At 47.6% G+C, this 15,962-nt stretch overlaps 2 protein-coding genes across 3 annotated transcripts in view; both read left to right on the forward strand.

Annotated features, from left to right (window-relative positions):
* Window positions 1-141: 141 nt before the first annotated feature.
* cryba4 (crystallin, beta A4) lies at window positions 142-2,082 on the forward strand. Its single transcript, XM_029168235.3, has 6 exons — window positions 142-252; window positions 806-849; window positions 1,122-1,240; window positions 1,329-1,470; window positions 1,574-1,716; window positions 1,843-2,082. Exons 2-6 carry the CDS (start codon window positions 811-813, stop codon window positions 1,988-1,990), a joined length of 591 nt encoding a protein of 196 aa, XP_029024068.1. The 5' UTR covers window positions 142-252; window positions 806-810; the 3' UTR covers window positions 1,991-2,082.
* Window positions 2,083-2,713: 631 nt separating this feature from the next.
* Window positions 2,714-15,962, forward strand: part of grk3 (G protein-coupled receptor kinase 3) — a 37,932-nt gene continuing 24,683 nt past the window's right edge. Inside the window, exons 1-3 of one of the 2 annotated variants that reach the window (XM_029168229.2) lie at window positions 2,714-4,943; window positions 5,018-5,157; window positions 13,501-13,577. In XM_029168229.2, coding sequence (XP_029024062.1) covers window positions 5,045-5,157; window positions 13,501-13,577 — 190 coding nt within the window. In that variant the 5' untranslated portion in view covers window positions 2,714-4,943; window positions 5,018-5,044. The remainder of the gene's footprint in view (window positions 4,944-5,017; window positions 5,158-13,500; window positions 13,578-15,962) is intronic. The other variant, XM_029168230.2, reaches the window with a different exon arrangement.

Consider the following 15,962-nt stretch of genomic DNA (forward strand, 5'->3'; position numbering starts at 1 on the left):
TCAGTTCTTTCTACTATATCTTGTATCTCTTATATTGTCGGTGTCCGATGCCCTGGCTGATAATGTGGTGTCTGCACTTCTGCCCCTCCATGGATTAACAACGCTTTTGTCGGGGGGGACAAAGAAGAGCCCCTCCCCGCTGCTGAGCCGGGGCTTTCAGCATGGCCCCTTGCCAGGGGAGGCTTTAAAAGGGTGGGGGCGCGTGGCTCCTCTCACTCTCACGGCAGGACAACCCAAGGGCATCAAAGCAAGGTGAGTCCCTGTCCCTCGCCCGGCCGACACAGAGTACTCATCACGCACAACACCTCCCAAACACAGGAGCCACCCGGGGCCCCAGGGCCCAAAGGCCATCCACTGCAGCCGGTGGGTGACATAAACAGTGCTGGTGGAAACTCTCAGCAGCAGCAGCAGAGAGGGAATGGGCAGAAAATAAGATAAAGAGATATAAAGAGCCAGGGGAGTCTCGATGAAGCCTCGGCTTCTTTGACCCTCTCCATTTTTTGTAGAACTATAAATAGATGCTATGAATAGATGTGTGGGAATTGCACATTCAGGCTGATTCCAGTATCCAGGCCATTTTGTGACAGCGTAGCCGTTGCGTAGGCCATTTAACACAAGGGCTTGTTTTTTCAACTACGCTCCAGGCGGGTTCTGATGAACGCTTTATAGGCGCGAGGCTCCTGTTGTGCCGCTGATGGCGCTCAACCTGTTGTGCAGCCCCGCTCGCAGGCACGTTTGTCCGTCGGAGCTCGTGTGACTTGGCTTTGATTGCTGCAGCTTCCTTTCTCGTGTTTTTTCCTGCCAGACAAGATGACTCACCACTGCACCAAGTTCTCCGGCCACTGGAAGGTGAGTGTGTGGACGGAACAACAGATTCATACATCATCTCATTGCGGGGGGCCTTTCGACCTACCAGTTTTCAGGTGACTTGCGGTAAAGTTTCCCAAATGAAAACGTGTGCAATTTGTCACCAGCTGCATGAGGAGAGGTGCCAGTCCCTTCCTAGCAGTCAACAGAACCAATGTAGACCATATGTATCATAAGTTCTTGTTAATTTATTGCTGCTCCTGCGTCCATCCACACGCGTCACCGGCTTCTCCCTCTCCGCACTTCCACCTCAGATCATTGTCTACGATGAGGAGTGCTTCCAGGGCCGTCGCCATGAGTTCACCTCCGAGTGCTGCAACGTGATGGAGTTCGGCTTCGAGACCGTGCGCTCCCTCAGGGTGGAGAGCGGCGCGTGAGTAAAAACCACCTTCCCCTCCATCCGCGTCCAGGTTTGTGTCAGTGAGCAGCTGTGTGATGGTTCTGAACCCGTTCCTCCTCAGCTGGGTGGGCTACGAGCACGCCTCCTACCAGGGACAGCAGTTTGTGCTGGAGCGGGGAGAGTACCCCCAGTGCGATGCTTTCGGCGGCAGCAACTCCTACCACATCGAGAGAATGACCTCCTTCAGGCCTATTGCCTGCGCCGTGAGTTCAACCTGGGCTCTTTTCTCGCCTTTGCGTCATTGTGACGAACCCGACAGGCCACTTGTATTTATTGCTCCCTGTTTTTTCCGTTTCGGCCCTCCAGAACCACAGAGAGTGTCGCATGACTATCTACGAGCGTGAGAACTTCCTGGGTCGTAAGGGCGAGCTTAGCGACGATTATCCCTCCCTCCAGGCCATGGGCTGGTGCAACAATGAAGTTGGCTCTCTCAGGATCCAGTCTGGAGCGTGAGTGTCCTCCCACTTTGTTTTTATTTGCCTGCCACCTTTTTTTGGGCTCTAAGAAAAACCTTGGTTAGAGTTTGTTTGGCAGCGCCTCATGTGTGCTTCCGTCTCTCCGTGGTTTCCTGACAGATTCGTGTGCTACCAGTACCCTGGTTATCGTGGATACCAGTATATCATGGAGTGTGATCGTCACTGTGGGGAGTATAAACACTTCAGGGAGTTTGGCTCCCACTGCCAGACCCCTCAGATCCAGTCCATCCGCCGTATTCAGCAGTAACAACTTACTTCAAAACCTTTCTCCCATGTGACCTTTCACCTTTGACCCCTGCTGCTTCCAAATGCTGAATAAACTGTCTTTCTTAAACCTTACTGACTTCCACTAATGTATCTGCTTACATACAAACTACTGGTATTTTTTTGCTAAAGTAAGATGACTGAATTAAAACAGACATCATTTTTTTAGTTTACTCTACAACTAAAAAACACTTGTTGTTGTTTACAACTAACACATCACAAATTCACAATACAAATTAAAGCTGGATTAGTTAACTAACCTTTATCATTAACAAGTGTGATGAAGTAAAGATAAAGTGCCTGGGATGTGATCAGAGCAAATTTAATTAATTAATTTAATTTTTTATAAATTCAATATTTATGGGTTTTAGATTAAGAGAGAAACTTGTACTGTGTTTTGGTAACAAGACCTTCACACTTCACACACACACAGGGTATTTTATTACTTTATTAAATAATAAAAAAAACACCTGCTAGAATCCTCTTGTGCCAACAGTGTAAACACTAAATAAATGTGAAGATGCTGAAACCAAACAATTCTTGAGCCTGGATTATGGCAAAAAATGATGTCTTTCATGTAATGTGCTGAGCACGATCCCGGGGAGCGCTGCGTGGCGGAGCTTCTCGTGGGGTTTCCTTCCCGGTCTGAGGCCTGCAGCCCACGGGCGTCTCCACGGTAGCGTTACCACCGGTGGCCAGGAAACGGCACTGCGCCTCCACCGGGACGCGTCCAGCCCCGGAACGCGCGGCGCAGAGCCGTCGTGACTATTCACACGTGAAAAGCAACTTATTCACCGGTGACACGTGACGACGGGAGCCATCGGGTCTTGTTGAGATGCTGAACGTTCTGCAGCGGAGCTCGGCGAATTCGAACCAGCCCAAGTGCGTCCTTCTTTATCTTGCAGCCCCGTCTGAGAAATTTCCTGTGCGCAACCCGGTTCCCACGGGACGCGCTCGTCGCTCCTCTCACCGAACGGCCCAAATCTCAAACAGGGGAGGTTCTACTTATGAAAAGACGCTAATGTGGTTTGCAGCGAACGCTCGGGCTCAATAAATAATATCGTTCCTTTTCTGCACATTCCGGTTCGCTGTCAACACCCAGGCTCCGCGTCCAGTCGTCCGCGTCCCGCTCCGGGTTTTACAAACCTCCCCCCGCCGCAGTGGGAGGAAGTGGAACCACAAAGCGAGCAGTACCACTGTGCTAGTGAAAAATAGTGAAAAACACAGCGGAGAGGGGCTTCCACTGGAACATGTGCCATATTGGAGCTTAGACCACAGCAGCGGGCAGCGACGCTTGGCACACGGCGCGAGGGAAGCCACTTGGCCGAGAGCGAGCTCCGTCAGCCCGGGCAGCCTGCTAGGCAGAACCGACGCTGGTTCGGTTGGCGCAGCACCACGACCCGCTCGGCTCGGGCTTCATTTGAGGAATCCCGGGTATAAGGACGCCGGTGCAGCGGAAAGGAAGAGGAAACGTCGGGTGACGGGCAGCGAATAGCCGCCGTCCAGCCGAGCCCCGTCCCCAGAAGCGCTCCCTCCCTCCCGGCCACCGCCATCAGCGTCACCGCAAGATCGGAAGCTTGATGCGGGGTCTCCACGAGAGGAGGCTCCCCCTAACGCCCAGGACACCCCACCGCGGAGCTATGGATTATTTGGTGCCATCTTTGCCGTATTTTTAACTCCCTTCGGCGTTAGAAGTCTGTTTTTTTTCGCCAGACCTCCCCAGAAACGTTACCCGCGGCCAGTGCGCTCGAAGCCGTTAGCTTAGAAAGCAAAGTCGAGCCAGTGCTACAGCTGCGACCAGCCCAGCGTTTTGTGTTTGCTCCTGGCAACGAGGGCATTTAAAGTCTGCTCTGGACTGAAATAATCCAAACTGGACGCGAAGGCTGGTGAATTACTCCTGGCGCCAGGTTATTCGTTAGTTAGCCCACTGGCTAGCAGCTTTGGCGTGGCTAGCTAGCGTGGCGGCTAACTAGCAGCGAACCCGCATATCGGTATTAGCGGGAGGCTGGTTCGGGTTCGGCAGCGTGGATTAGCCCTGTGACCAGCTGGTTCCACCCCGTGGCGTGGATCGGACTCCAGGCTGTTTGAACACGTTTTTGTGTGACTGATGAGCCTATAGAGAGGAACATTTTCGCGGTCACAGAACGCCAGCCAGCGGCGACCACGGCAGCTTAAACGGCGGTGAAGTGTGGAGCTTGAGGGAACACGGACCATGAGCGGTTCTGGCTCGTCCTGGACCTGTGATCCCGTGCTATGATCTGTGCAAACCGTCGTCTGAACGATCGTTGTCTTCGCTGCACACGCTGACGACGACCGAGCCCTCGGATGGTTCACATTTCAACCTGTCGCCCTCCTGAATTTCCCCTTTTTTCTGCCTGCTTGTTATTTGAAACGAAGAAAACCCAACAGCACGTGCGTTCGCGCTGTAAAGCTGGTCGTTCGGACACAGACGGAGCCCGTTACGTTTTCACGTTGCAGCCACTACGTTCGGAGCCTTTTTTCGACAGCCCACTGTTTACGTTTCATGAGAATTCTCCGAGCACATGCCGCAGTGGAGCCGAACCAGCCGTTTGGACACACTCCGTCCGCGGTGACCTGCGGGACTTGACAGCTGCACATCCAGCATCTGGCCACATCTGGCCACCTGTGCGAGACGCGTCGCGCCGCTATAAACCGAGGAAGTGCTGATCTTCAAAGCGAAACGTTACCTTCCGCCCCGCCTGCTCTAAATGGGATTACAAGGACGGTGATCTGTCGAGGCCTGGCCACTGTAACTGTCGAGCAACCCGTCACTTAATGTCTCCCCTCCCGAATTTCCCCGTTTCTTTCACAATGATGGCAGTTTGAGGCGAAGTGAGCAGCCTACAGCCGGAGATAACGACACCTTTCCTGTCGATGCTCAGCAGCTGGCCCCGTCGCACACCTCGGCCCTTAATGTTGGTCCTATCTGCCGGAGGAGATTGTTTTTTAATCACCTAAAACGGAACCGAGCCCCGCTCTTTTTTTTTAGCAGATTCGCTCGTCCCGGGGTCGAAAGATGGCGGACCTCGAAGCAGTGCTCGCCGATGTCAGTTATTTGATGGCGATGGAGAAGAGCAAATCTACTCCAGCGGCCAGGGCGAGTAAGAAGATCATCCTCCCCGAGCCCAGGTAACCACGTTTACACGGTGCTTGAGTGTTGTGCTCTTTGTCCAAGCGTGTGTTTATTTGCCTGTCAAGTGGATGGATGCGTTGTGCTCGCTTTGCAGCCATATAGGGAGGTGGAGGCGTGCTTCCTCTCAGACCTGTGACTTACTGTAGATGCTGAGGGGAAATATGACTGTAGGTTCCTGCAGACGCGCTGCAGCCGCACATTGACCCTCTGCTTTCTGTTCTACCCCCGGTGCCGCGTTATGAAGTCAGTCTCACCTCAGCCACATGCAGCAGTTGTCACCCCCCCCCCCTCGAGTGGCCGTGTGATCAGGAATAGGTTTATAGCCTTTGCAGCGCATCCATCGCAGCTGCTGGGTTCTGCATGTTTGCGCCACCAGCGCTTTGATGTCTGCCTAAACCCCTGTTCATCCATGCTGCTATGCAAGCGCCATCGGGTGACACCACAGCTACAGTCTCCATTCAAAAAAAAAAAAAAAAAACCACCCGACGCCTCCTTGTGCTGCACAGTTCCGTGGTGGGTGAGAGGGGCTCAGGCAGGTCTGGGGCATGTAGCCTGATTGAAGAGGATGTGGTTGACGGGTGGTTATTGAGATGGTTGCTTTTTGTCGGAGGCCGGTGCTGTTTGGGTTTCACTCCAATGCCAACTACTCCGTGCAGAACAGATGTTTGCTGCTGTTGGATTTGTGTTCATTAACTGCACAACTGTTAGTCATAGATCATGAAATGAAAACCTTCCGGGTGCCTACACATGGCGCGAATGTCAGCTAAGCAGCAGTATTTAAACCAATCATAATGGTGCATTACACACTGGAATTAATACAGTGTTTTGTACCAGCAAATTAAATGAGCCAGGCCACAATATTCATTTATACATTACTAGTCTTGCTTTAAAGTCTCTTGTTTATCTGATGTGCCACCCTGACTTAGTGGCTTCCCTCCACTGGCAGCTCCTTTTTTGTGTTTCTTAACTTTGAATAATAATATTAAGTGACACAGGTTAACATTAAACCGCTTCCTGTTTATCAAGCTCAGCATGAAGACCTCCTCAGTTAGCTTGGATCCCACCATGCGTCTGAGCGAAGCCTTTACTTCTATGACACATCAGTGTTCTCCATCAGCCCCTTCTCTTCAAAGTTCATCCCCTCAACGTTCCCGCTAACTGATGTCTTGTGAGCTGGTAAACGTGGGGTTTTCTTCTTGGTTTCACTTCCTGTCAGGACGGTATTAAAGTGAGCTTGCATAAACTTGACACTTGCTTGAGAGCACAAGTCCAATTCATTGAACATTCTGTCACATTTAATTTCTGTCCAAACGAAGTGGTGTTAATGATGCATAATACCAGCATGGCAGCACATAGCCCCTCGTACCCTGCTGCAATATGACTGTTCCTCTGTCTGCACATAAACACAGACTGACAGTAGAAAAAAGAGGCCAACTGAGTGGTTTAACCAAACTCTAGTAGGTTATTTCAAGTTCACTAGTGACAGATGCTTGAAACGTGGCTGTGGTGGCTGATCTGTTGCTCTAAATGAAGCCTGGCCTGAATAAAACCATGAACCCCCCCAAGGCTCGTTAATGTGCGCTGAAACATTTGTCGCCCGTTCCTTAACAGCGCTACGTTCACGCGTTGGATGAAATCAGGAATGTGAGCCGCCGTCCACATGATCCGGACATGCTCGGCTGTCATGTCAGGGGAGTTTGGCTGGTCTTTGCCAAAAGCTTTGCAGTTCTACGTTCCTCTATACAAATCCATGATGGTAATGTCAACAAAACTGCCAGCAACAACAATGGCACAAAGCCACCAAGTAAACACACACCTCATTGTATTCAGTCTATAATAGACATAGCAGATTATACCAAATCTGTTGTTCCACTCCAGTGAAGTGCAATGTTTCAACACATTGTATCAGAGCTTGTATCAAGTGACGACAACCATTAGACCGATGACGTCTGAAGCTCCTGAATGTTCTTTATTGAGGGGTTTGGAAGTTGTGCTGCTAAATTTGAGAGATGACAATGAAAACGAGGCTCAGTTCAGAGTGGTTGAATTGATTGTGGTAAATGTTAAACAGTTGACACGGACTGGGTTTAGTTTGACGCGTACAATGTTTCAGCAGAAGTAAATGAGTAAACCGGTAATAAAACAAAGCAATGAAAATGGTTTTCCTTCCCAACGTTGGGCCAATTGTTACAACACAGTTGCAAACAAAGGGGCAGAAGGACAAGCTTTTCTGGAGAACTGGTACTAACAGACAAGTCATTCATGAGCAAGGGTCAAGGTCCAAAAACAGTTCGAATAGGACGGTTTATGTCAAGAAGTAAAAAGAATAAACGCCTGTCACAAACCAATTAATGTTTAAACACAAAATGTCAGCATCTGACATCTGCTGCTTTCGTCCGGACTCTGGGCTGCTGCAGACGGGTTCACGGCGTCCACTCCAGAATCAGAACATCGGGACTCATGTGCTTTTCCACTTTATTGACTGGATGATGACGAAGCACGTTAAGGCCCTTCATGGCATCTACATCCAGCTGCTCCAGCCGTTCTGTGATGTACCTGGGGACTCGACATCACCATCTTAAGAGCCGAAAGTAGCAGACGCGATGTAGTATGAATCTAGAAAGTCTGTAAGAATCTCCTCATACTAAATGTTTGTTGTTTTCACAAATCAAATTTAAAGATCAACCAGAGCAGCAAACCTGTTAGTCAACCTTTTAATGCCGTCTGACTTCCAGCCTGTTTGTTTTCTACTGAGTACATAAATCTCATAGATCCATAGCTTTAGGCTCAGCAAATATGTAGATTCAACAAACTGGAGCAAATAGTGCTTTTGTTTGTGGACTATTTTCAGCGGCGCACTAATCCACATTTCGTGCTGAGTATTTGTAGCAGTAGAACACAGCGAGTGGGCCCTAGTGGAAGTCAATGGAGCTGTGTGATGAATGAACCTGTCGCCCAGTGCAGCACTGTGGCTCTTTTCTCTGTTGAACGTCAACAGTGGAATAACACATCCGCACATTGTGTTATTGGGTCTTTTTGTTGGCTTTGTCAGCATTCAGGTGTTGAATATAGCTATTAAGGTAATATTGCATGATAATTATAACAACATGGCCACTTTTTACAATTGGTGATCTTAAATACTCTCCTTCAACATACATAGTCATTGTTATTGTTGCATTAAGGTTCTTAAGGAATCCAGGTGATAATCCCTCATCAGCTGATGAGCTGTGGTTATACAATATGGAGCCATTTCACTGCCGTGGCAATGAAATGGCTGCTGTCGGGCTTGGCTTGTTTTGATTGTTACCACCATGTTGTACTAGTTGACTTCACTACTTCTCGCTAGCTATTCATTGACGCAAGAAGTTAATCCCAGGTTTGGCCACCGTGTTCCACTGAGGTGTCGTGTAAGTCCAGTTAGAGGTGACAACAGGCAGGCCAGTATCAGCCAGCGAGGGGGCGGTGATCTGTGAAATGTATACCCACTTACCCATAGCTGGAGTGGTTATCAGCTGCATCATTCAGTGTCTGTGTGAAAACTGCTTCTGTGGTTTATCAGCTGATTTCATGTTAGAGATGAGCTTTATTATTTATTATCCACCATGTTTCTGGAGCCAAAGAGATAAAAGCCTCAGCTAATGGACTATTACGCTGCTGATGAGTCAATCAGTCAGCAAAGCAAGTCTCGCTAATACAAGCGTTAGGTAAATATTCAATCATTTTGTGTAAAAATAATGACCAGCAGTCGACGTAATGGTTAAATTATCACCCTTACAAGTGTGACCAGCATAACTGGTTGACGTGAGGGTTTTTCCCGCTAGCGCCGTTGTTTCAGTGGTATCACTTTTTAGATTGTAATGGATTATAAATGATCTGAGAGTAATGTGGCTCCGTGTGGAAGGAAAAGGGAGTGTATGGGATGCTATCTGTCAAAGTAGTTCCTGAAAATAGCAGAACTTGATAAGACTGTACAGATCGTTTATGTATGCTTGGTGTTCGTGGTAGCAATTGTTCATGTGCAAAGCTTTCAGCCACATGCTTGTGGGGTGGGGGGTAGTTAAATGGGGCACTTTGGAGATAACATGGACCTGCCACATTCTCGCCGGGGCCAGGACTGTGTCCTCTGGCAGAAAGGTGAGATTTTGACAGCAACACTGGAGGCAGCGATGAGAAGCGTGAGGTAGAGAGATTAGTCTGCTCACTGTTAAAGAGAAATGTCTCCATTCAGGAGCTGGAGATGCAACGGAGACAATGACGCCCTCCACCACCGGCACAACAACCTGCACCTGCACATGTCCAACCAAATCAAACCCCAGATGGGCGACAAAGGAATATTAGCTGACTGTTCTTTGTCACTTCATATGTCGTAACAAGATCGCGACTAAAGCCTGACCATTAGCTGACACAAGGAAACACTTGATAAATCTGTCAACTGTGCTGTAAATGACAGAACACACTTGTGCTATTGTCTTGGCTAAGACTTGGCCAAGAGGAATATACAAGTAAATTTTGAGTTGTTTTTTATTAGCCACCATCACTTTAGGCGTCATCTCACGCTAGCTCCAGCTCAGAAAGTCTCTAGAAATGTGTATTTCCTGCTAGTGAAATGATGTAATAGTGTAAAACTGGAATATGAAGCACTATTAGGGTTTTAATGGAGTTTGTCACCAACCTACAGCCACAGTGATGATGGCAGTAGATCTACAAGGATCTTTTCTTTGTCATCTTAGCACATTAGCTGATTTAGAGATTTAACCTTTATTGTGTAACAGGTAACCAGTTTTTACACACGTGGTAGAATGTTTGATTTGGAAGCGTCTTGTGTGGCAGTGATTACATGTGGTTGCATAATCTGCTAATTCAGCCAAAGAATGAATGTGGACGCTGTCAGGCGACACTAAAAACTCAGGACCAGCGAGCACAAATGAGTAAATAAGGCTTCGACAATTCACATTGCTTCCTATTCTGTGATCAGCTGCACGTGGGACATCAGAGCAGCAGGTGGTGGCAGCTTTTCTTGAAAGCAAAACTAAATTTAAAGAGTGTGAAACTTCTCAGTTTATTAATGGAAAAAGAATCATTTGGGCGAACACTGCTGAACTTGTCTCGTTGACAGCGCCATTGAACCCTACAGGTGTTGCAGTGAGACGCCAGCCAGACAAACAGGTTTCAAGGTTGAACAAGTTCTCCTGGTGAAGCGTAATTACACGTCTAGGCTAAAATAGGCTGAATTAAGTGTCTCTCAGCGCTGCTCAGGTCCGATGTGAAGCATGCTCGGTTACAGAGCATTAAGAAATGCTTAATGTCTTGTCAAAGTGATGCAAAATTCAACAATATATGCAAATGGTGTTCATGTGTGGTATGTTATCAACACAGTCCAATTACATGCCCACAGACGCCGCTATAGAAATGTCAGTGACATCCTGTTAATATGTTAAATATTTACACATCTGCATACTTCCTGTAACCTGAACACAATACAGTAGTGTGGACGTCTGTGTTCACACCCGAACCTGTAAGTGAAATGTTTAAACTCTAATGTTGTCTAAATGTTTAAAAAATAAAACAATTCAAGGGAAATGAAGCAGAAAATATTAGCTTAACCCGTTTGATTACTTTGAGTATTGCTGCACTGAAACCTCCGTCTTGTTATGTACAGACACCTCACAGCGGATCAGTTTCAGGAAATTGTCCGGTATTATTTGCCCGCATCATTGCCTGCGCTTGTTTCATTAAATGTATTTAGTAGTAATAAGAATAGTAATTCAAACTTTCGCTCATGTAAACCAGTAAATGCTATAACCCGCCTGTGTTTAAGGAGGCATCAAGTGGAGTCAGGAAACATGGAAGGGGTTTGTAAAAAGGTCATGTAAAAACAGCTTCGGGCAGGTTTCAGCTTATTCTAACAGTGTTCGTGTTGTTGTGGAGGTAAACACGCTGTCATCTAACAACTGGTTGGTGCAGGGTCAAATGATGTAAGGTGCAGCGTGTGCTCTCTCTGGCACACAGTGGGCTCACAGCAGGTACCACGTTAGCAGAACAGTCCCTGCTTCTCGCTGTTACCCAAGTCCACCTTGGAACGTCTTGTTTCCTAACTTCCCCACTGCAGTGGCCCCATGATCGCCGACACACCCACTGCTGCCGGTGCGCGGCTCCACCTCCCTTTATGTTGCCTCTCCTCTAATCTGAATGAGTTACAGCTACGTTTTTACGGCGGTGTCTTGGCAGCTTAATGGGCCAAACCTTGGCGGCACACCGTCTTCTTTTTAAATGATTCCATGAAATGTTGGCGTCCTTATCCCCGGCTGCAGCAGTGGGCAGCAGGTCACGGTGTAGTTGTACCGGGAACCTTCCAAAGGTGAATGAGTGAACCTTTAGTATCCCTGCAAATGACTGATTAGCATTTTAAAAACCACTCCAAATCTGTCATATCCTGATGTGGTAATGGATCCGCTTGCAGCACTGTTCTGTTCATATACTGTCAGTAGACTGGAGCTGGGCTTGGGCTTCGTCCGGCGTCGAAAGTGTGGGATTGTAGCTACAAAGCTCATGCTTGTAGGCGCCACAGCTGCTCAAACCATAGCTGAGTCAACACTAGCAGTGCTAGAGCAGTGCTAGACAAAGGGCCGAATGAGACGAGCCTGAACCCTGCAGGAAATGTCTCGGCTGGCACTCACGGAAGAGGTGACGACGTGTGGCCGTTTATATACGTTAATAACGTCCAATAAGCTAAAAATGCACATGTTCCCGTCTGTGACAAGTGAACACCAGCATCTGGAGCACAGTCATACACACATACACTCATCACGGCTATCCCCTGTAGATATTATTGCCTCATTTGTCATTATGTGCCAGCAGTCATTGTGTCACTCAAACCTCATTGACACAGCAGCAGCCCGTTTTTTTTTTTTTTTGTCCTGTCCTGCTTCGGTCATCTGCTCCTGTGAGCTAACTCTGATGAAAAGCTGCTGCTGTGACTGGACAATGTGAGGTGGTGACGTGGTCCATGTTCCATCCACCTAGAAAGAGATGCTACGGTTAAGGTTTCAAAAGCGTAGTAGCTGCTGGTGTCTCCATGAGGCTTTGCCCACTTCTAGTTGATGTGTGTGGTTTTTTTTTAAGGCGTGCGTTTAGATCGATGGATGGAGCTTTATCTGTCCCCGGAGGAATGCTGACTGTCCAGTAGCTCACAAAAAACAACACATCCATTCATTAACAGTAAAAAGAGTCTTGTAGTTTTACAAGTAATGATTTAACAGTAAATATTACCACTGGCGAGGTTTCATAGAAATAACCCAGAGTCAGCTGCTAATGAATCAGTGGAGCACATAAATGGCCTCCTTTTTGAAAGAGGAAGTGTTTACTTCCTAGGTTCTTGTTCCTTACTAGGTAGCGGATGAAGCATCCCACCACTCTACTGAAAAGCACATAACTCTCATCTTTATCGTTGGAAGAGGTGTGATCACTCATTAGCTGTATGTTCGTTAAATAGTTCCTGCTCTTCCAAGTGATCGCCAGTAGGTAGGTCACACAGGGTTGTGAAACAAGCGCGACTGTGGCCCTCGGGGACCAAGACATCACTGGTCCAGCAGGTCAGAGCTGTGGGTCGCATTCAGGGACTGCTCAAGGTGTAGGACTTTAGTATTACGAGGTGTTCTGGGACGCTATAAAATGTAGGTCATTTATGTTTTGAGAGCTCCCCAAACAACACTCGGACTGAAGTATGTGCTGAACCGTGGCTCAGATAACAGGATGTTCTGGTCCAATAAAATAAAACAAGTGCAGCAGAGCAGGTAGTGAAGTCGTTGCAACATGGTTTTGCCCATACCAGTAAAACCAACTCTGGATGTAATCTCTGAACAGCGTCAGCAAAGGTCCACTAGTGTTGTGATAAAGTTAAGTCCGCATTGGTTGCTGCTCCAGCCTTGTGATCCAACTGGGGAGAAAAGGGCAAGCACTATCAGAATGTAAATACAGATCGCAGGCGTAAGGAGCCTGGGCTTGTCCTGGCCTGCAGGTGTTTGAGCTGAAGCTCGGTCGCTGTGGTGCAGCGTTAATGGACCCGTGGAGGGGGTGCTAATTGATTCATCGTCCCTGCTCCCGTCCTTATTAACACCCGTTCCCAGGGTAGCGTGTATCTCTCCAGGTTCTACCGCAGCCTCCCATGTGTCCCCCTTTCCTCCCCGCTGTTTGACTGTGGCGGGAGGGAGGCAAGGAGAGTCCCAAACCGAGGCTGGGATCACAGGCGGATGTGGAGGAGGCCGCTTGGCTCCATTTGATGTTTGATCTGGTAATGATATTAATCCTCCTCTTCACCCCCCCTTACTTTGTGTTCACAGCATTCGGAGTGTGATGCAGAAGTACCTGGAGGAGAGAGATGAACTCACGTTTGACAAAATCTTCAACCAGAAAATTGGTAAGTTTTAACGTTTTTTTTTTTTTTTTGAATTGACAATGAAATCAAAGTATTTTTATTCTAACGGCTGGACAAGATACATTTAACCTGACCTGTGAGCTGTTGAAGGGAATCCAACACACACATTATACACATATTAGGAGCTTAAACCAAGTAGTCTGATGAGCCGTATGGCCTTTTTGTTAAATGATGCAGACATTGTGTGCATCTCTGACTTGACTGTTTAGGTCTGTTGATGCAGTAGCTCAGTGCAGAGAGTCATGTTTCCTGCTTCCTCCTCATCCTCCAGTTAGTGCCGTTTCAATTCCGAGCAGACGTACTGTGTTCCAGTGCTCGTGCCGTACCAGGGGACCACAGCCGCCCTGCAGGCTTCTACTAGGTTTACTTACTGTTCTAGGTCTCAGCTCCCCAGTGGCAAGAGGCTGCACCAATTCTCCCGTCTCCTCCTTTGTCTTCGCAACTGTTGCCGTCTTTGTGTCTTTCTCCTTTCTCATGTTCGGTGTTATCCTACGTGCTGCATTTGGGCGGGCGCTAGACACCAACATGGAACCCATCACGCCAACCATCCAGTCACTTAGAAATAGGATGTTTGATTAGAAGGAACTTACAAAGTCAGTTATACCCAAAAATAATCCTTAACTGCAGTTAAACATCAAATTTGCTAAGTGGTGAGTAATAATGACTATGTAGAAAAAGCAGAATGATGTGTTCAATGAATATTTTTAGATAAGTGAGCCTATGCTGCTACCTGGGTTCCTCTTTGAGTCTGTTCTTTACTTGCTGCTGGTCATTCATCCAGCTCTTGGGCCCGTGCCTTAACATTTAGGTTCGAGGTTAACCCTCATCCACTGCTCTGTGATGGATTTGCTAATTTGCCATGAAACGGGAGCACACATTGGCCTTGTAGCGTTCTAATGCTTGGGTCAGTGCAGGAAGCCGGGCGTCAGCTGAGCTGTGCCTCCGATGCTTCGCTGTGATCTTCTCTTTCAGTGCATCACAGGAAAGAACTGCTGAGCCCGGGCGCTGTTTCATTAGGCAGCGCTGCTTACGGAAACACACGGCAGAGAGTTTGAATGGCAAATGTGCGGCTTTGCATTTTTCAGTCATGGCCGATAGCTGTCCGGTGCATTCACGCATCAGACAGCTGTGTAGCGGTCTGAGCTATAAAAACAGTGACCACAAAGCCAAATTTGCAGCTTTACCGTGTGATAGCTATCAAAAAGTAGCTCTTCCAACGTATGACAACCAGTAATGACTGTAAAGATAATGTTCTTGGAAACACAGATTTCAGTTTAAGTTTGAGCTGTTGTATTTGCATAGCATTTTTACAAGGTACGTGTGAGACCTTTCACAGAAATAAGAGACTCCCTCGTACATTGTAATCAGACTTTTATTCCTGCTCGGCCCTAAAGTGCAGCAGCCACGGTCTTGATTCAACTTTAACTTGTTTTGATTGAACCTTTTCAGCTATACTTTTCCTCCAGTGGAAAATAAAACTTTTGTGCCCTAAGCTTCATGTAAAATGTAAAATCCATGGTGACTGGTTAACTTGTACTAGGAGACTAGTCGGTTCGCACTCTCACTCTACCAACAGGAAGTTTGTCTTGACATTTTTGTGGTTATCCACAATAAGCTGTAAGCAATAACCAGCTTGAATGTTGCCTGTGACGCGTTTCTGGTCCCCCGTCTGTTCTGTGGGTTTAGGTTCAGCCTCTGAAATAGTAGTAGATCGAATCAACCGTTGCAAAAGCTCGGCTGTGAGTTTGCTGCTGATTTCAGTCGCCTTAACATGGTCTGTCCTTGAGCTCAACAAGCCTCATTGACTGTCATGACAACCAAGGTCAGGAGGAAGACACTGCAGCGCTGCTGGAATGTTCATCCCCAAGGGTCCAAATGCTCCGTTAACACAGCAGTAAACAAACTAACTATATATAATATGAAATCCATGTTTAGGACCACTGTTATGTTAATGGCCTTTCCCGTTTTTGGCAGGTTGCGTCCTGAGGGGGCGACGGTCAGTGGCCTTTTCTTAGACCTTGTTCCAAAGCTGAGGAAAATGTGTTAAGCAGGTCCACCTGTCTTTCCAGCAGTTACCAGCAGCCTTTGTCTGCTAATAAGTGGGGGTTTTGCCGAGGGTCAGGCAGCATGAACATTCTGTACACTTTAAATATAGCAGACATACTGGCCATTACTTCACCTTGAACACTTTTTATATGTTTAGTTTTCTACAATAGCTCATGTGTTCAGAGCTGAGGTCCGTTTAGCAGCAGCGGTGCCTCTTTATGTTTCCTGTGATTGTTGGCGGTGAATGAAATCACTTGAAACACAGAGGTGACTCCCGAGAGAGTTTCTTTGTGTGCAACTGTGAATTTCACCATATCATAG

The sequence above is a fragment of the Betta splendens genome, chromosome 12 (assembly GCF_900634795.4).
Source record: "Betta splendens chromosome 12, fBetSpl5.4, whole genome shotgun sequence".
NCBI lineage: Eukaryota > Metazoa > Chordata > Actinopteri > Anabantiformes > Osphronemidae > Betta > Betta splendens.

Bases quoted from the DNA above. Each gene is read 5' to 3' on its own strand.
- cryba4 (XM_029168235.3), top strand. From the start codon at position 811: ATGACTCACCACTGCACCAAGTTCTCCGGCCACTGGAAG. The intron at 850-1,121 runs GTGAGTGTGTGG...CTTCCACCTCAG, and splicing joins AGTTCTCCGGCCACTGGAAG to ATCATTGTCTACGATGAGGA. The intron at 1,717-1,842 runs GTGAGTGTCCTC...GTTTCCTGACAG, and splicing joins CTCAGGATCCAGTCTGGAGC to ATTCGTGTGCTACCAGTACC.